This window comes from Cajanus cajan, chromosome 2 (genome assembly GCF_000230855.2).
Source record: "Cajanus cajan strain Asha chromosome 2, NIPB_CcT2T_4, whole genome shotgun sequence".
NCBI lineage: Eukaryota > Viridiplantae > Streptophyta > Magnoliopsida > Fabales > Fabaceae > Cajanus > Cajanus cajan.
Window position 1 is genome coordinate 59894363 of NC_138518.1, and position 20564 is coordinate 59914926.

Consider the following 20564-nt stretch of genomic DNA (forward strand, 5'->3'; position numbering starts at 1 on the left):
ATTCCCTCTTCCTTTCTCTCTCTCTTTCTTTCTCTTTCTTTCTCTCTCTCTCTCTCTCTCTCTCTCTCTCTCTCTCTCTCTCTTCTCTTTCTCTCTCTAAAATTTCACTTTCTTCCTCTGTATAAAATTTTTCACCCCCTGCCCCTATTTATAGGCAATCTGACGCACCCGGAACGGCCCGTACTGATTTCGGAACGGCCCGTTCCGGATCCTTCAAATCTGGGCAAAATTTGTAACTGGAACGGCCCGTTCCAAAATCGAAACGGCCCGTTCCCAAAAAACCAGAACGGCCCGTTCTGAAACCAGAACGGCCCGTTCTCAATCTCAGCAGAACGGCCCGTTCTCCTTCCGGAACGGCCCGTTCTCCATACCGGAACGGCCCGTTCCATGGCCGTTCTGGGACTACAAAAACCTCACATTTTCAACATTTGGAACGGCCCGTTCCACTTTTGGAACGGCCTGTTCCGAAACCCAAAATACCCCTATAACTTTATTAAAATTACGAAAATGTCATTAAAAAAATAATAAAAATAAAAATTTGGGTGTTACAAAATGTGCTTTCATTTTGTAAAGTATATGTTTTTCAAGAAAATTACAATAATAATAAAATAAAGTGTGTATCAAAAGGTGTTAATGCAAGTGATTGACATTTGTGTTTCTAAATTAAAGATTAGGATTTGACCTATCTTTTTGAATATGAAATTCTAATTAGAATTATCACTTTATTTCTAATAATAGATTTGATCCAATATATAGGAGGAGTGTATACCTCTCAAATATTAAAAAAAAATTGGTTACACTATAAATATTTTCGATGGACATCAAGAGTTGTCATAAATGATCTAAGATCTGGTCTAACCTTGCTTACACCTCTTGTGATAATCAAAATCCTACTTTAGTAGACATACCTACTTAAAGAGTTTCCCGTGACATGAGTTCGACACCTTGTGACTATTAAAATCATACTTTGATAAATATATCTACTAAATGAGATTTTTATGCTAGAGGTAAAATTCTTCTCATAAACCTCTACAGTTCTCTGTTCACAACAAATAAAATCTTTCCTCAATTTGAGCACTACAAAGTTTTGACTAAACACTAATAAATAATGATATTTAGTTTGAGAATTGCAACATATAATATAGTAATCATAAAGTGTCATTTCCTAGTTATCATTTTAATGATAAAAAAGAAATGTTTCTTTTGGTTAAACTTTGTTAGAGAGCATCCTTGTCCTTTTTGTGGAGCGACCTATGTTGAAGAAAATAGGAAACGTAGTTAACACTAGCTGCTACATATTGTTTGGAGTTGCAAAGAATATATATATATATATATATATATATATATATATATATATATATATATATATATATATATATATATATATATATATATATACTAATGTGTGTCCCTATCTTTATTCTAAAGCCTTACATCAGAAATAAAATATTTGTTTCAGATTCTCTGTCTTTTGGTTTTTGCTTATAGTGGGCCAATGCAATGGTATATTCTTGTGAAATATGCTCAGTATGGAGCATTTCAGCAAAAATTAAAAAGTGGACGACAATGAAGAGCTCTCTAAAACGCACTAATGAAGGATAGCGATATATCGGCTTTTTTTTATTTTACTTTAAAAAAAAACAAACATTATCTTAAAAAGAAATTATAATGAGAAAACATCAACCACATTTTCTTTTTCCCACAAAGATATTCCCTAACCAATAATCAAATGTTAATTCCTTTCTAGACGTGAAAATTACTAAATTGAGTTTTGAGACTTTTGTCTCTCATATTAAAGTCTTCTCCATACAAAAATCAAAAGATTCGAAACTATGTTAACATATTTACAAAATTCAATTATACAACCAAATTGTGTTGGAACTTTTTTGTATCAACCACAAAATTCATCACACAATAATTACACATACACATGAGATCATTGGTAAAGCTTTAACCAAAGTTTAGGGGCCAAAATCAATGGTGAACGCGTAAATTAATTTACAGTCACATTTTTAACAAAACTATGTCTAAAGAAAAGCATTACAATTATTTTAGGATAAAATTTTATACATCTCCAATTAAATTAACTTGTAATTCTCAAACAAAAAAAAACGGAATATAATGTTTGTATACAAAACATTATAGATCGCCAATTTTAACTGAGTAGTGTAAGAATATGTTTGTACGAAAAATCAAAAGGAGGGAATATAAACAAAACATTTTTATTTTAATATATACTTCACTCCAATATATCCCCCATTTCACTCCACATTAATTTTATATACTCCAAGAAAACGTACACCCAAATCAGAGACTTTTTTAATCCAATTTATGTTTCTTATTAGTTATGTTCAAGGATCATATTAATTAATGGAACCTTGCAGATCATGCAAATAATCTTTCTCCCTATTTCATTCCTTTGGTCAACTTTTTGGTTGCTATTAGACACAATTTGGTCATTTGGGTAAAGGTAAGGCAAAAGGACAGTGAGAGCTTTATGAGACCAGCCTAGCCAAAGAAAAGACAAATTTGGCACTTTTTTTTATCACCATGAGTCTGTCTGAATTATTGAAGATGCTAATCCAGCAAGTTGCATACTCAAGAAAGCATATCAATTTGATATAGCCACACAAAATGGAATTCTTAGGAATTGTGGAATAAATCTCTTCCTAGCTTTAGAAATCTTACTAAATATGTGATGCTATATCCCAGTTAAAGAACCTCAATATCACGATTCCTCTAATTGTGTTTTTTTTCTTCTTTGTTATATCTAAGAAGTAATTATCAGTTTTGTTGATAATTAATTTTTGTAAAAAAAACATGATTGATGATTTTAAGTGAAATTTCTCCACTAAAATATATTTTTTCTATCTATAAGATTTAAACTTAATATCATATCTAAAGAGATCGAGTATAGTACTATTCAGATTATCAAATTCTTGATTCCCTAATTGTCATTTGAGATAATATTTCATCCAACTTGATTTTCAAACCAAAAAAAAAAAAAAAAAAGAGTACACGTTTAGTTTTAATTTATGATGTGATTCTTTAGAACCAGCCGTAACATACAAATGCAAATTGATACGTGTATTGACCAAATCAAATGCTTCATAGTCACAGTCCATTATTGTTCCTTACAAAATTCTACGGAATCTTTGTTTAATTAGTTCGAAAACTATACAATTCACCTAATTATACAGTTTATGACAAAATCTTCAATGCAGCTACATCAGAGTTTAATAATTTGAATTTAACCCAAAATGTTCACACTATCAATTCTGCCTAATGTAAACAAAAGTTCTAAGGAAATATTGATGAAAAAAAGTAAAAACTAAATTATGAAGCCAATACATGATTTCATCAATCATCAAGTTGCTTTTAAAATGATGCTCTCCACAAAGATCCATGTTCCGTTTTGTGAATGTATCAAAAGGACAAAATAAGAGACATGGGAGGAGATATGGTTGGTACGGTTGACATTAGTTCCACACTTCCACAAGCAACATAGTATTGCTAATTATGTATACAAATAAGGAAGAAGAGGATAAGGTAACTTAAATAAAATAAATATCAAAAATCACTTTTCATGAAGCATGGCAAACAAATATCCAAAAGCACTTTCGTTAGCCACCGCGTTTCACATGCATGTGGGCCAATTCCACATAATTTAACAAGTTCCATGAAAGAAGGACTCAACTTGAACAAAGATGGTTGACCATATAATATATGACAAATTTCTCATTAGAAGACTTCCCATAACAACAATTTGCAAGTTTCCTCCATAAGGCACATGCTCCCAGAAAAACAAAAACCATTTTTAAAAGGGTAGAAGAAGTGGAAATTAAACTAGCATGATCATTAATGATGCCACAGAAACCGGATAAGAAATCATCAATCACAAGTGAACGCAACGATAAGGTGGTGTTAATGGTATGAAACTATGAACAAATAGTCATTTATGTTATTTTTCTTTTAACAAAAGAATCATACACCAATACATATCTATTCTGGACTTGCCAAAAGGTTAAAAGAACTTTCAAATACTGGAATCCATAAGCACTAAAGAAATATCACAGCAAGACAAGGGCTGCAACTTCAATTTAAGATAGTAAGAAACTCTTATTTTTTTCAATTTAAGATGAAAAAAATAATCTACCTAGTTTTAGACCTTGTTTAGATAAACTTTTCCCCAAACATTTATAAGAGAAGAAAATAAAAAATTAAATAAATAAATAAATGAAACAAACTTCTCTATATTGTAATTTTTTTTTTCCATATTAACTTTTAAAAAAAATTAACTTATAGATAAAACCATGGTAGTAAGTATCGCACGATTCGCGATTCGTATCGTACGATACGATACGATTTTGAGGCTCCGCGATTCGAATCGCATGTTGACTCGTTTTTTATTACGAATTGTATTCGAATCGTTTGTATCGTGTTCGGAATTGAAAAATCGCGATTCTAAGGAGAAATCGCACGATTCTGGACGTTGCGGGTCACCCCCGAAACCGGGTCGGGTCATGCATGACCCGGTTCTAAAAACCCTAAAAAATGATTTTTTTAAAAAAAAAAAACGAAAGTGAGACAGAAAGTGCCGCTTATACTCCTTGTACATGACCCACTTAGTGGGTTTCACTTTTTGTGGTCCATTTGCGTGGTTCAACTTCTCTGCTTCGTTTGTTTGGGTTGTTGTTCATCGTGGTCCAAGGTAAGGGCTTCCTTCTTGTTGTGTGGTCTATTTGCGTGGTTCAACTTCTCTGCTTCGTTTGTTTGGGTTGCTATTCATCGTGGTCCAAGGTAAGGGCTTCCTTCTTGTTGTGTGGTCCATTCCTTCACTTGTTCTCTTTTTTTTTCTTTGTTATTCCCTCTACAACTTCCCTCTCTTGCTGCTATCTAAGTTTCTATTTATTGGTACTTGGTAGGCCATTAAAAAATGGGTCATTCAAAAAGAGAGCCCGATATCACTTGGAACTATTGTGATAGTATCCCTCCAAATAGACTCAAAGTAAAATGTAAGTTCTGTTCTCATGTTTGTTGGGGTGGTATTTCAAGGATGAAACATCATCTTGCTGGAACAAAGGAAAATGTGATTGCTTGCACAAGTATTCCGGATGATGTGAAGGAAATATTTGTCAAGCTCTTGGAAACTAAAGATAAAAAGAAAGAGGATTGCTTGAATGTAGAGAATGGGACAGTAAAAGGAAAAGAGGGAACATCTAAAATTTTCTGACAAAAGACAATGAATGAAGTTTGTAAAGATAGGGAATTTGTGATTCAAGAAATTTGTAAATGCATTTATGGTAATGCATTACCATTTAATTTGGTAAGGAGTCCTCTTTTTATTCAAATGTTGAAGGTTGTTAGAGAATATGGGAGAGGTTTGAAGCCACCAACTTATCATGAGGTGAGGGTTTCTTTTTTGAAGAAAGTTGTTGACAACATCCAAAAAAGCTTAGAGAAATATAGAAGTGATTGGGAGAAATAGGGATGCACCTTGATGTGTGATGGTTGGACGGATGGGAAAGGAAGATCACTCACTAATTTTCTTGTTAACAGTCCAAGTGGGATTGTTTTTTTGAAATCTATTGATACTAGTGATGTGATAAAGGATGGAAAAAAAATGTTTGAATTGTTAGACAACATTGTTGAAGAAATTGGGGAGGAGCATGTAGTCCAAGTTGTGACGGATGGAGCTTCTAATCTTGTGGCTACTGGACAAATGTTAATAGAGAAGAGAACCAAACTATTTTGGCCCCCATGTGCAGCCCATTGCCTTGATCTAATCCTTGAGGACATTGGAGAGCTACCATTATTCTATAATACTATTGCTAATGCAAAGAAGATTACTACCTAGGCATACATGGGTCCTTAATTTGTATAGACAATATTCCAATGGAGGGGAATTAGCAAGACCAGCTGTGACAAGATTTGCAACTTCTTATCTTACACTAAATTGCATTAAACAACAAAAGCATGCTCTTAGATCAATGTTTACATCGGAGGAATGGGCTACTAGTCCACATGCTAGTAAAAGTGAGGCTAAGCAAGTCATGAACCTAGTGTTGAGTGATGATAGATTTTGGGGATCAATTACATATTGTCTAAAGTGCGTGATTCCACTTGTGAAAGTGTTAAGGCTTGTAGATGGTGATTCAAAGCCAGCCTCACCATACATTTATGAAGCAATGGATAGGGCTAAAGAGAAAATTGCTCAAAACTTTCAAATGCAAGAGTCAAGGTATAAAAAAGTGTGGAAGATTATTGACACTAGGTGGAATCAAGCCTCTTCATGCAGCTGCCTATTATCTCAATCCTACGTAAGTTATTTAAAAATAATTATCGTTTTAAGAACTACTATTTTCTTTGTGCCTAGTAGCTAAGTTATTTCTTATTTGGTTAGGTATCATTATGACAAGAACTTCAATCCGGATAGTGAAGTGTTAATTGGTTTATATGAAACCTTTCAAAGAATGGTTCCGGATATAAGGACAAGAGTTATAATAGATCAACAACTTGAAAAGTTTAAGGGAGCTAAGGAGATCTTTGGAATGGACATGACAATAGCTACTAGAGATAAGAAACAACCGGGTATCCCTTTAATTTTTACTCTTTATTAATATCATAAACATAATACATAATAATTAATAATAATTAATAACTACATTTGTAAACTAAATACACTTTTTTTTGTAGCTCTTTGGTGGGAGAGTTATAGTGGAAGAGGTAAAGAGTTACAAAAGGTGGCCATGAGAATTTTGAGTCTTACATGTAGTGCCACGGGATGTGAGAGAAATTGGAGTACATTTGACCAAGTGCATACTAAGAGAAGAAATCGATTGGAGCAACAAAGATTAAATGCACTTGTATATGTCAAATATAATCTTCAACTTGAGATGAGGCAAAATAGTAGAGAAGAGAATGGAGATACCTATGATCCCATATGTTTGTCAGATATTGAATCCGTTGATGAATGGATCACCGAAAAGGAGAATCCTTGCTTGCCTATTGATGCCTCATGGATGGATGTACATGAGTGCTTTGGTGTTGATGAGGGAGCTCCCAAGAAGAAAAGAAAGAGAGGTAATTATTTATATTTAAAAGTTAGTTTAGAACTTGGAAGTTGGAATTAGAACTAGACCTTATTATTTTCTGTTGATTACATAGGTCCAAGAAACTTGAATGCCAAGATTGGTAAGGGAAAATCAATAATAGAAGATGAGGATGAAATTGAAGATAATGAAGAAGAAGAACTTTTGATATTAGAAGATGAAGATGACTTGAGTGATGTAGATCTTGGGGTTGGGGATGATGAATGATCTTGGATAGGAGCATTTTGTATTTATTTTTTGAGGCTATATGACTGAATTTGTGTGGCAGTAGCACCACTTGTTACAGAGTTTATGCAGCAACAACACTAATATTTTTTTTGGGTGGCTATATTGCTGATTAGAGTAGCAAACAATCCCTGGTATATGCATATATTTAGCAACAACAATGATTTTTTTGGAGGCTTTGTTGTTGAACTGTGCAGTCATTTCTTTTGGCTTTGAGACTGTTATTATTTGTATAATTGTATCTTTGTTTGTATTTTGAAGCTTATATATTACTATATATTTATGTATGACTTCATTTTGTCTGTTTCTTTATATTAAAATGTGCTTAGAGTGCTTTTATATGTCTTGTATGCATATATATACACTATGTTTTTATTGATCATGAATCTTATGATTCATGATACGATTCGATTCACGATTCAAAAAATCAGCTTTTCGATACATTATTTGTATCTCGATTCAACTACCATGCATAAAACTAATATTATCTTATGAAAAAACTATTTTTTTTTTCCTCCTTATTTTCTTCTGCCATTGTTCACGAAAGAATTTGTCTAAAGAGACTCCTAAATATATTTGGGCATGAAGTCAAATAAAACAAGCCCAAGAAATAAAAGTCCAGTTAATTCACTTTGATTGCTTTTTTCAAAGTTTTGTAAAGGAAATGACAACACTTTTTGTTATTTTCACCATTTCCTACATAAATATTAGTAAACATGAAATAAAAATAAATAAACACATACACATATATATATATATATATATTATATATATAAGTTCTCTCAAATCAAATAGATCCTCAACCATTTAATCCCTTAATTAAAAGCTACAAGAATGACATTGTACACAACTTTGAAAACAATCAAAACAACTTCATAAGCATAATTTACCAGGAAGAAGTAATTGTGTTGTGGCATATCAGAATTACATAACAATATAGGCGGTATACAAATCTCTCTGCAAAAACAAGAAATCAGGAATAGACTAATTGAAACCTTGTTGAGGACAGAATAGGGAGACAAACAAAAGGAATTTTAGCATTGTTCAATAAAGTTTTGGCAGTGAAATACATGATATCTGCTAATATATTTTGGCTATTGATAACAAGTTGAAGCTCACTCAGATTCAAAATGGTTAGCAACCTTCAAAGCAAATATCTCTAGAGCTTGACCTCCACATCAACACCAGCAGGAAGATCAAGTTGCATCAGAGAATCTATTGTTTGAGCTGTAGGATATAGGATATCAATGAGTCGCTGATGAGTTCTGATCTCAAAATGGAACCGAGCATCTTTATGAACGTGTGGGGATTTAAGAACACAGTAGATTCGCTTCTTGGTTGGTAATGGCACAGGACCCATAGTTTTTGCATTGGTAGTCCTTGCTGCATCTAATATCTGCTTGCAGGAATCCTCAATCAAGGGAACCCAGTAAGATCTTAGCTTGATCCTAATTTTCTGCTTTGGTGCCATCTAAGAATAGGAACAAGCAATATCATCAGATGAACTAATTTTATGAGAAAACGCAAAATGGTGGGCATGTCATGAATTGTTGTTCTAATTTCTGGTTAGACACAAGAAAATCAAATCAATGCTTACAATTAATACTCAATCCCAGACTATTAAGTTGCTTTTGGACCTTTTCAACTGTACTTACAGATGACTTCACAAAGAAAGCCAAGAAAAATAAGCTAACAGCTGACACTGCAACCACATTAACTCAATGCACAAAGTAACAGGATTTCCATGAAACATTCCCTACTCATCAATGAAGAACTAGAAAATATCTAAGGAAATATCAGAGAACAGTGCTCGGATTACAAGGGAATACGCAGAAAGTATAGAAATTAAGAATTACACAAAAGCAGTCAGAGAGGAAAAGTTTTCTGCCCTGAGCCATCCCAAACCTACCCAAATGATTGCCTACCTCTCTCATTTCCTTCCTCTTCCCCCTATATCCCACACAGCCTCTAACTTTACCACAAATCTTCCCACACTTGTTGCTACATATACAAGTTTGCCTCTCATTTGCCTTTATTCGTAAAGGAGTGCCTAACATATTCTAATGTGGAGCATATGGTATCTGACAAACATGACATGGGAGATCATATTTAGCCATACTCTTCGGGAAGAAAACATTTGCACCAACTACAGAGCTTCCTAGGACCATGGTTTAGGGATGTTAACAGGTCCCATTTGAACTTGATTGCCGTTTTACAAATCCAACACTAACTGCCCTCAAGCATAATGGAGTATTACATGGATATCTATATATTCTTCATCATTACCATAGCTGTCAAATCATGAATTGTATTGAGAATGTTTTAGTTTTTAAAACATGAATTGTCACATATTTTTCCATTCAGAACTAAAAAAATTTAAATGTACACAATTCACCAACACTTTTAACATTAATGAAATGCTAAAAAAATATCGTATGTTACTATGAAAAAGTAAACTAAAACAATACTATAGTACAATCATAAGCCAAAATTCATAATTAAAACTCCTAAGTCTGTATGACTTCCTACTAAATGATAGTTCATCTTAAGGAACTACCCCGCATTGTTTGTGCATATTGCATTGATAATTATATTTGATGTATAATTTATTGTCAAGAACAGAACAATGTTTTTCAGGTAACATCCATCTTACCCTTTTTCTAGCTCCAAGGCCATATGAAGAGATCGCATGAAGCCTACGCTTCCAAAGAGGAATAAAAAAAAGAAGAAGAAAAAAGGCAATGATATAGCCGAATAAAATGCATAGAGTGAAAGAGTGACTGCTGTATGAAGCCTCAGTTTCAAGACAACGAAAACAGAACAATGAAATAGCCAAATAGGGTATTTAGAGCGAGTGACTGTATGAAGCCATTGTTTCAGAAAAATGAAGACAGAACAAAATAATTAAATATGATGTGTTAAGAATAGTTCCTTTGGATTCATTTTATTTAACAATTTAAGCTTCTCTACTTTCAGTTTCTCTGAATTGGTGAAAAGAAAAAGAAAAAGAAAAGCAACAAAGAAAAAGTTACCAATGAATTGCTAAATCATGATTTATATTGATGATACAGAATCAAACCAATTCATGCATGTATCACATGATTCAAAGCCATATATTGCTGAATCATATCAACTATCAAATTATGCCATTCAAATAGTGAACCATGCAATCATGTAATTTCAATAACCTTTCAAATTTACTCCAGATATAGATTTCACACAGAACTATAAAAACAAAATTGTTAAATACATGCAAAACGGGTCATCAATAACTTTGAGAGCCAATGTCACCTCGTCATGGAACTATGCCATACTTTTGAGTTTGATGAGGAGGCATATGTTTCAATTCACTGCCGACTAACTGGTTACTGTTAGCATCAACACAACTTACTTAACCTTTTCACAATTTAACAAACACAATTCACAGATTGAAATGTCCAATCATTCCTTATTATAATTTTTCAATGATTTTTACCAGACATAATGCATTCCAAATTTGAGCCTCACATGTAAAAGATAAAGTGAAACCCCAAACCAAAAGCAAATATCAAACAGAAACTTGAAATAGAGAGTTGATCAACATACTGCATCTGCGTCAGCGCCAATGCTGATTGCCGAAGTGCTTGGAGTCCCCAAGTCACCAACCTAAAACAACAAGACATTGCATTAACAAGGATATACTAAATTACTAATTGCACCATCTAAACCCCCACTTCACCATTGAGTTCAAAACATTAAGGAAAACACAAGCCAAGCTAAACCATTTGAAGCCATTGCCACTATATTTACTAAGCCTCTTAAAAACAATGCATTACAATGCAATTGCCATAATTTTCATTATTCACTTCACCTTGTCACCATAAAACGTACACCATGTACAAAAACAATGACAATTGTTTTACAATTAATAACATATGCTGAACAAGGTTTTAAATTGTAGTCACGGTCACGGTTACATAAAATTCCTTGATATTGCAGGAAACTGAAAACAAATGCGACCGATGTGGCCACAATTCAAGTTGTGTACCGGTCTCAGATACCCCAAAAACCTTGGCATTATGGCCAAAATTCCCATTTTTCAAAACCTTGGTGCTGAATTAGTGAATTCTAGAAACATAATCAGCAGGAAATAGAAACGTTCCTAGCAACACACCACCCAAACACTGTTTAATAACATGTAGGAAAAATGAAGAAATAGCAAAACACAAAGTCACAACACACGAACCTGAAAGGTGGTGGGGTCAGAGTCATCATCAAGGGTTTCTGGAGGTGGGTCTAGGGGATCAGGGGAAGAATCCAACACTTCTGGTGCAACATGAACCACAGTTGAAGAGTGCAGAGGTTTTGGGCACGTGACCCTCAACGTGTTACCCGAGAGAAAGCACAAAGATGGGAACTTTGGCTTGGAAGACAAAGAGGGGGATGAATTGGAGAGAGAAAGAGGAGTAACACAGAGAGAAGAAACCGCCATTGAAGCTCTTCAGTGATTCTATCTCACTCTCTGAACCAGGGTGAAGCAATGGAGCACACTTTGAATATAATTATCCATAGTTTTATTTTATTTTTTTTATTTTTTTTTTTTCTTTTGGACCCAAACACAAAACCCAATAGAAAATGGGCTTTCAAGACCAACATTTCCCGGATCCTGATTCTCCAAAAAAATTTAACACCGACACGAGATACAAATTAAACTCAATTAAATTACCATTTAATAATAAAAAAGTTAAATTGTACCTATGATTAGCCGTTTCTCACTTGACAATTAGTTGATCGTTAATTAACAATAATATACAATTCAAATGGATTGATGAGATGATACTCGTTGACCTTTCCTATTTTATTTTTTTTTGTTCGTCCTGGAATATCTACTGCCGACTGCAATGATTAATCTCTTCGCTACGTTAGCACCTCAAAAGGAACCTTTCCTATAAACTTTATCATTTAAACCAATAAATCATTTAATTGTTTTAGTTATAACTTGGACATTATATTATTTATAACATTTTTGTTTGAGTTAATTTTTTTTTTAAATTCTTATTGAATGCTAATTTGCTCTAAAATTTATAAATTAATTATATTTTGTGAGAACTATTAACATTCATGAAAGAAATGCTTAAATGATCTCTTATTATTTTTCCACTTCACACCTCAGATTAAAATATTTCTCATATATATAAATTGACTTTCAAAAATAATTTACATGCAAACATTATCTTATTTTACACAATTTACTTTTACATAAGATATTTTTTTTCTAAAGCACAACTTATCAAAATCTTTTATGTAAAATAAACGATATATAAATATCATACGACTCGTTTGTTGACACCATTCTACAAAATATATTTTTGAAACAAAGTCCTCCTTCATTTTGTTTTACACAATTTACATGCAAACATTATCTTGTTTTACACAATTTACTTTTACATAAAACATTATCTTATTTTGCACAATTTATATAAATTGGCTTTTAAAAAATATCTTATTTTACACGATTTACTTTTACATAAGACATTTTTTTTCTAAAGCACAACCTATCAAAATCTTTTATGTATAAATAATCGTTAATCTAAAATAAAAATTATCAAACTAAGTATCATGCATATAACATTAAATTTAATTAAAAAACTATATAATTTTAAATAATCAAAACAAAAAAAATAAAAGACTCTTTCATTAGAGTGATTGTTTATTAATATTTTACTTTATTAGAGACTTGAATAAATAAATCTATAACAATTTCATAGTATTTAATATTAATTTATCTTTATCTAAAAAAGTGTTACCTTATTAAATAATAATAATAATAATAATAATAATAATAATAATAATAATAATAATAATAAATGATTAAGTGCATTGTTAGTAGGTTAGATTGATGAGAGTATAAGTAAATTATGTAAACAACTCGATTCATTATGAATTCTATGTAGGTAGATTAGGTCGAAAGTGAGTCAAATTTGATTTTTTAATCCATATGAAGTTTTTCATTTTTTTACACAATCTTGACACATTTTTAAGATAGACCGAATTCATCCACAAGACATATTAATTTGTTTGTCATATGTGACTTATCTTGGCACAACTTCCTCTAATCAGTTACTCCTCTCTTGACCACATTCCTTTTACCAAAAAGCTTCGTATCAGATTTGCTTAAATAGAATTTTAAGAATTTAACCATTAAATGAATTAACAAGGTATTATAATTCATACATTGGATTTCTTTAGATAAAATAAAATTATTGTTATTGTTTATAACTACACCTTAATTCGAAACCATAATTATAATCACGCACATTAGTCACGTTAGTTTATAACTTCCTATAATATATCTTAACAATATGACCATGAATACATAAAATCTTACCTTCAATATCAAAGCAAATGTCGTGATCAAGAATATGATCGAGACGTCAAAAAAAAACTTTAAAAAAATATATGATTGAAGCCCGTTAAATTAAAAAAAAAAAAAAAAAAAAACAACAACAACAACAACAAAATTACAGTACGATGAAGTTTTAGGTCTCAAAACATACAACAATATACACTCGGGTGTTTTCGACACACGTTAAAAGGATTCCAACAAAACTGTTATATATGCATAGATCATACATTTTCTTTTTCATAAACCAGTATTGTTTATGGGAGACAATTGAATAAATTCATACAAAGAAGAAATAAAAATACGTGAAGAAAGACAATTTTATTAAAACATATTACAAATTTATAATGCATGTAATAAGCACGAACAATATATAATAAAAGAATCAGACCGTTTCTTGCATGGATTTCAACAAAACCCAAATACTATAGTTCAACTAATTAAGCACGAACAAGAATAGAAAAATCAAACCTATTCTTGTAGGGATCCCAATGAAATCCAATTTCATCTCCTATCTTCAAACCCCTTCTCAGCACAAAATCCTTAGTCCAATTGTCAATGAAAACATAGCTTCTTGAAGAGGACCAAAACTTGAAGACAAGATAATGCATGGATTGGGTGTCCACATCCCAAATGCTTATTTTGGTTCCTTTTTCATTCATAGCCTCTCTTTGGGATTCAAGGGTCAACACAGGCAACACCAATTCTTCAATCAACTCTTTGGAGAGCAAGAGTCTGCTTAAGTTTCCAAGATCACTCTTTGTGAGCTCCTTTTTAATCTTCCATGGGTCATCATAAATCATCAAATTTGTTGAGTAGCCCCAATGTCTCCCTTCTTCTTTCTTCTTTTTCACCATGCGAGACCTCTTCCTTTCATTAGTGGGTGCTTCGATGCAAGATTTTCTCTTGGTGGAAGGCATGTGTGTAAAATGAGAGATAAAAGGAGATATTATGATACATTGCTAATGCACTGACTAGTGTATTTTATAGAAAAATAGACATGAATTCTTCGCTCTTAATAAATTTCCAATTTTTTTTTTAAATATAATTTAAGAAGTAAGTGATTGGTTTATCTCACGATTAATTTAATTTATATATCTATGAATGATTTAGAGATTAGGAAATTATATCGTATCTATTAGTATATTCGTATATATTTTAGAAATTTTTTTGACATTTAGTTTCCTCCGGTAATACCATATTACATGCTAACATTGGTACATTTTTTTTAATTAATTTTTCTTCTAATTGTATGACATATTATATATAATTAGTCTTCAAATTATGTGACATAGGTTTGACATGATAAATTCACAATTAATTTATATATCCTAAGTTATTAATATTTTAAGAATAGCAATATTGACAAAAGAAATAGTTACTAATATCAATGCACGTGATAAACCCCTTTTATGTATATTAAGGAAAGATTAAGGGAAAGTTTCTTATAATACGCCATTTTTTATATTGATTGTTAATTTGTTACCCAATATTTCTTATATTTATTATAGAATTAGATTATCAAAAATATGAAAATTTGAAAACATTAGCAACAAGAGAAAAGTAAATACATTTAATTATATATATATATTGATTGTTACCCTTCAAATCTTGAACTTTAAATAGATACTTTAAAAAAGTAAATACATTTAATTATATATATATATATATATTATGAATAAATTCATATTTAATTATTATAGTATTTTTTATTGTAACGACCCACCATAATCCCTATACTCAAAGAAATCATGTTAACTACACTAGTCATCTAAGATAAAATATTAAGTTGGATAATAGAATATATATATATATATATATATATATATATATATATATATATATATATATATATATATATATATATATAGGAAATGATAAAAACAAAGAAATTAAATGTTTATATACAAATTGTAGTACTATGTATATACATTCATTCAAAGTAATACTACCCTAGTGCCGATCAAGCACACCTAATTAGCTAGTTACTACAACAGTAACTCCGACACTAGGATAAAACATACAACATCTCAACAAAGGATGCATCAATTCCAACCTAACCGTGACCTACTCTCATACATAATATGATCATCGTAGTCCATCTACATAGAAACAGAAAGGTAAGCTAGCTAGAGTTCAATAAACAATAATACATGCATAAAAATAAACATCCATGCTACTCAATCATTGAGTCACCAAATCATGAAGTCAGACACCATATGCTTCATCATAACAACAATCATGCAATTAAGCAATACATGAAAGATATCAATGCATATCTATCATCTAATGCGTCATGACGTATCCACCTAGGAGATCTTCTTAACAACAGAGCAGTATAAGGGACATCTCATCCTACCGAAATCACCCCAACCGTTTTCACGTCTAATGCGCCCACTCGGTCACAACAAACCGAGATATTAATTCACACTCAGGTTTACTCGGATGATGTCACTTACACACTTGAAAGTCCGATTCCACCGTTTGAAACAGTATAGCTGGGTATAGGCTTATCACGACCTTGATGTGCATTACCAAGTCACTTATGGATTTCACTCACCACCTATCCATTAGGAACCACGCAAACATCCCTAGTACTTGATTAAGGGAATAACCCTCGACCTCATACCTTGCTCCAACACTAGCTAAGAACTTAGAAGAAACTCACCCAAACCAATGGCCTATCCAAGTACCACTTTCACCCAAAATCAGTGACCTATCCAAGCACCACTCTTATCCAACCTAGGGGACTATCCAAGCACCACTCTCAAGAGACTTTATGCGAGCTCTTCTAGTTCAAAAACAATTTTCCCTCTCCTCAAGTCCTAGGCTAGTTACATGCCACAAGACATCACATGCAAATAATACATCATACATCATACATGGTCAATCCACCATTATGATCAATATCATTCTCATATAAACATACATACATATCATATCATGTTTAAACATTACCAACCATACATATGAATCAAGAACCAATTTACATCGTATATCATACATATATGAACCAACTATACAACATAGTATCATACAACTTTTTAATCCACATGATAACACCATAGAATATCAAAACAACATGCATCTACCTTCAACAATTGTTAAAGAAAACAATACATAGAGAGTTATAATCATCCAAATAAGGATAAACCTATCTCAAAAGAAATATAAGAGGGTAATTTACAACTCTTATGAATACATGAAATTCTAAACAAATCATCTACATAGCTAAAAATGTCAAAAACCACAACAGATATAATCAATGCTGATAGCTTAACCCTTGTTCACTAAAACAACCATAACTGGAGTTCTAGACCTCATTTTTAGGTGATTCCAACACTATTGAAAAGATAACATCCAAGGCTACAACTTTTATGAAGACATCAAAGTCTAAGACGGAAAGCATCAAACCGCTCAGCGCCTCCCAAAGCGCTCAGCGCTTTTCTTCCAAGGATTTTCCCCTGTCATGCAGCCCTTAAAGGGCTTAGCCCTTTAAAACGGCTCAACCTTTTGGTTCCATAAATCCCCCTCTATCACATGACCCCTAAAGGAATCAACCTTTTAAAACGGCTCAGCCATTTGATAACAGAGAGCATCATGTTCTTTATCGTTTTTGGACCTCCACACTTGAAACTTAGAAAATTTCCACATGCAATGGAAGAGATAACATTCATACACCAAAAATAGTTCAATCCAAGTCCTAGAAACAACATGCACTCATTTAATGCATCAAAATCAACCAAAACCCTGTTTTAGCCTAAAAATCTCGAAAATGGGTAAACCCCCTCAAATCAACAAATCAATCTCCAATTCATGCATCAATTGAGTTTTTAAACTCACATGCAACCAATCTATCACAATCCTAGCTTCCCTTACCTGAAAGTTGGCTCAGAACAACCAAGAAGAGGAAGAAAAAGAAATTTTTTTGAACAGTTGACCCACAGACTTCAATCCACCAAAATCAAGCTTTCTAGCATGAATTCAAAAAAGAGATAGAAGAGATTAGTGATCTAGAGAATAAGAAGAATCAAATAGAAAGATTTGGGAGAGAAAGGAACTCATGGACCTAGAGCCCTTCTCTCTAAAATTTCTTTGAGAATGAGTTTATGAGACTCCATTTTCAAGGAATATACTTCTCTCTAGCATTAACTAAACTCTAAACAATTAAATTACTATGTTACATTTATAATAGTAAATTAAATTTTTATTCTAAAAATTTACAAATTTATTTTGTTCAGAATAATATTCTCTGTCACTCTTGTTTAGTTAATGGGTATCATATTTTGGGGTTATTAGCAATTTAATAATACAACATATTTATTTTAAATTTTATTTTTTTTATTAATCTTGATTGTTTGAATTGATAACAATATAACAAATTTTATTTTGTACTAATGTTTGTTGTTTGAATTAATTACAATGTAAAAAATTTTATTTTGTATTAATGTTAGTTGTTTGAGTTGATAACAATATAACAAATCAAGAAAATTATTTTAAATTGTTTATATTATTATTTCTTTTATTGATTGATGACCTTATATTTGTAATAAGATATTAAATGATTTGCATCTATTATAAAATATTTAAAATTTTATAAAAATAAATAAATTTAGTTATATTAATCTAATTGAACCGATCCAATCAAACTCATTCATGAACGAGTTAAGATAAGTTGAATTAAAAAAAAATACACAAACTCGATTCAACCTAATCTATTAAGTTTTTATCAAGTCAGATAATAATTACAAACTCATTCAAATTCAACCTACTTAATACCCACTTCACCCCTATATAAAATAGGGGTAATTTCTCATCCTTAATCAAATTTAAAATTTTATATGAATGTGTTATCATTTCTTTTTCTCTTTGAAATAAAGTTTTAAATTTTGTTAGCGATACACTTGGTTAAATACTTTTTGTAAAAATACTTCATAATATGTGGTATAACCAAACAATTAAACACTATTGATTAATGTACTAAATTCAAACTCATAGTTAAATTTGATTTTTGACATAAATAACTTTTATCAAATTTCACTTATCTCTGAACTAAGGTTGATTAGTTTAAGGTAAAACTTCAAAATATTGATGTAAAATAAAAAAAAATATTAAAAAAAATTCAGAATTTGTTACACAATTTATTAAGAGTGGTTAATTTCTAGCTTAATGTGATTTATAAATAAATCAATTTATCATCGATTTCCTAAATTATGTCTCATTTTCTATAAAATTAGTCAATTTACCCGAGCTTTCCACGAGTTTGGAACAAATTTGTTATTATAGAATCTGACTCATCCCTTGAAGTTAAATTCCTAAATGAAGGATGCAATGTATCTTATAGCTATATAACACTAGTCAACTCTATTGTTGAGATTGCTGATATGAACAGGAGCTAAAGTGATCTTCAGATAAACAAATCAAATTGTTGATTCTATGACAAATCATACTTTTAACCTTCCTGATGGGGTTCACATGTTTGAATGTCCCTAACTAGGATTTACATTCTTTTATTTGCTGATAATTCAGCTAGTTGTTTCTATAGTACTTTTTAGTTTGAGCTCTTAATTAGTCCCATCTTTCTATAAAAAAGAATATTTGATTATTTTTATAACAATTAAAGAATGATATAATTATCTATTATACTACTATCAAAATATATTCATATTAATTTTTTTTTCCAAATGCATAATGTAGGTATACAAATTAAATTGATACGTAATGTAAAAGTTTTTTTTTTTATTTTATAAAATTGTAAGTTATTAAATTATAAATTACTAGAAGATTTTTTCCCTAAATATATGTTAATATATTTGATTTGAAATGTATTGTATAAAATTATAATTTACTAAAATGAATTTTATAATAAAAAAATTATGAATTATTTATAATATTTCAAAATAATTTTATTTTAAGTGACAAATGATATATGTAAGAAAAAATATTTAATATGATAACTAAAATTATATTAAATAAATATTTTTAATAAAATAATAAGATAATTCCAAAACTAAATACATTGTGTTGAAATGTTTTAGTATTTCTGTACTTTTAATTTTATTTTTGACTCACAGCTCTTAAACAAATATTATGATATTTTAATTTTTAGTTTATTTTTAAATAATAAATTTTAAAATCCACAAAATCAAACAAAACTAAAAGATCGGTTTGATTCCAATTTCATGAAACTTTAAATTGAATTATATTTAGTGTTGTGTTTCTATATAAGTTTTTGCAAATGAAGATCATGACAATGAATATAATTAAAGAATGATGTAATAATTATATTAATATCAAAATAAATGGAATATTTCAAATGTAACATAAAAGGAATATAATGTATAACCAAACTTAGACGAGTGAGGTCTGAATTCAATAACGTATAAACTTCATTAATTAATAAAAGCATTTTGACAATGTTTTAAACTATAACAAGAAGAAAATTTACAATACATAGAAATTGAGAATCCATATGGCCTATGACTGTTGTAGGGTAGTGTGAACTTGCTTCTCTGATTTCTGAATCCTGTTTTTGTTGCATACCCAAATCCAAGTAATGATCTCCATTATTATAGAAGTTGCAGCCAACGATAAGATTATGCCATAAAGGTCTCTTTCCATATCTTATTAGCGTCGAGAATGTCAAAACCTTTGACAACATTCCATATGGCTAGGCCAATAGTTGCACACATAGGCTTTTCCCATTAGTTCTAGTCCTCATATCTCACTATATTGGTATCTTTTTTTTTAGATGATCGTGATCTTTGTTGTGTACATATATGTCAATATTTTTTACAAAAATTCTTTTACATTTTTATGGTGGCTAGTTGTCAATTAAACAGGAG

The 20564-nt window shown here is 30.9% G+C and overlaps 3 protein-coding genes across 3 annotated transcripts; 1 reads left to right on the top strand and 2 right to left on the bottom strand.

The window, feature by feature from the left end:
* The first annotated feature begins 4404 nt into the window (after window positions 1-4404).
* Window positions 4405-7414, top strand: LOC145954427 (uncharacterized). The gene is made up of 2 exons (XM_083068563.1): window positions 4405-7083; window positions 7168-7414. The coding sequence occupies exons 1-2, from the start codon at window positions 6750-6752 to the stop codon at window positions 7317-7319; spliced, it is 486 nt and encodes a 161-aa protein (XP_082924689.1). The 5' UTR covers window positions 4405-6749; the 3' UTR covers window positions 7320-7414.
* A 774-nt stretch (window positions 7415-8188) lies between these two features.
* Window positions 8189-11866, bottom strand: LOC109788153 (Ribosomal protein S10p/S20e family protein). The gene is made up of 3 exons (XM_020346819.2): window positions 11563-11866; window positions 10923-10982; window positions 8189-8808 (listed from the first exon to the last, which is right to left on the bottom strand). Exons 1-3 carry the CDS (start codon window positions 11806-11808, stop codon window positions 8497-8499), a joined length of 618 nt encoding a protein of 205 aa, XP_020202408.1. The 5' UTR covers window positions 11809-11866; the 3' UTR covers window positions 8189-8496.
* A 2293-nt stretch (window positions 11867-14159) lies between these two features.
* On the bottom strand, window positions 14160-14639 carry LOC109788143 (B3 domain-containing protein At2g33720). The gene has a single exon (XM_020346808.1). The coding sequence runs from the start codon at window positions 14637-14639 to the stop codon at window positions 14160-14162; it is 480 nt and encodes a 159-aa protein (XP_020202397.1).
* Window positions 14640-20564: the final 5925 nt, after the last annotated feature.

What these genes read in the sequence shown, in the direction of transcription:
- LOC145954427 (XM_083068563.1), top strand. Translation starts at nt 6,750, where the DNA reads ATGAGAATTTTGAGTCTTACATGTAGTGCCACGGGATGTGAGAGAAAT. An exon ending in CAAGAAGAAAAGAAAGAGAG is followed by an intron (nt 7,084 to 7,167) that starts GTAATTATTTAT and finishes TTGATTACATAG; the next exon opens with GTCCAAGAAACTTGAATGCC.
- LOC109788153 (XM_020346819.2), bottom strand. Translation starts at nt 11,808, where the DNA reads ATGGCGGTTTCTTCTCTCTGTGTTACTCCTCTTTCTCTCTCCAATTCA. An exon ending in CTGACCCCACCACCTTTCAG is followed by an intron (nt 10,983 to 11,562) that starts GTTCGTGTGTTG and finishes TTGTTGTTTTAG; the next exon opens with GTTGGTGACTTGGGGACTCC. An exon ending in TTGGCGCTGACGCAGATGCA is followed by an intron (nt 8,809 to 10,922) that starts GTATGTTGATCA and finishes TCCTATTCTTAG; the next exon opens with ATGGCACCAAAGCAGAAAAT.
- LOC109788143 (XM_020346808.1), bottom strand. Translation starts at nt 14,639, where the DNA reads ATGCCTTCCACCAAGAGAAAATCTTGCATCGAAGCACCCACTAATGAA.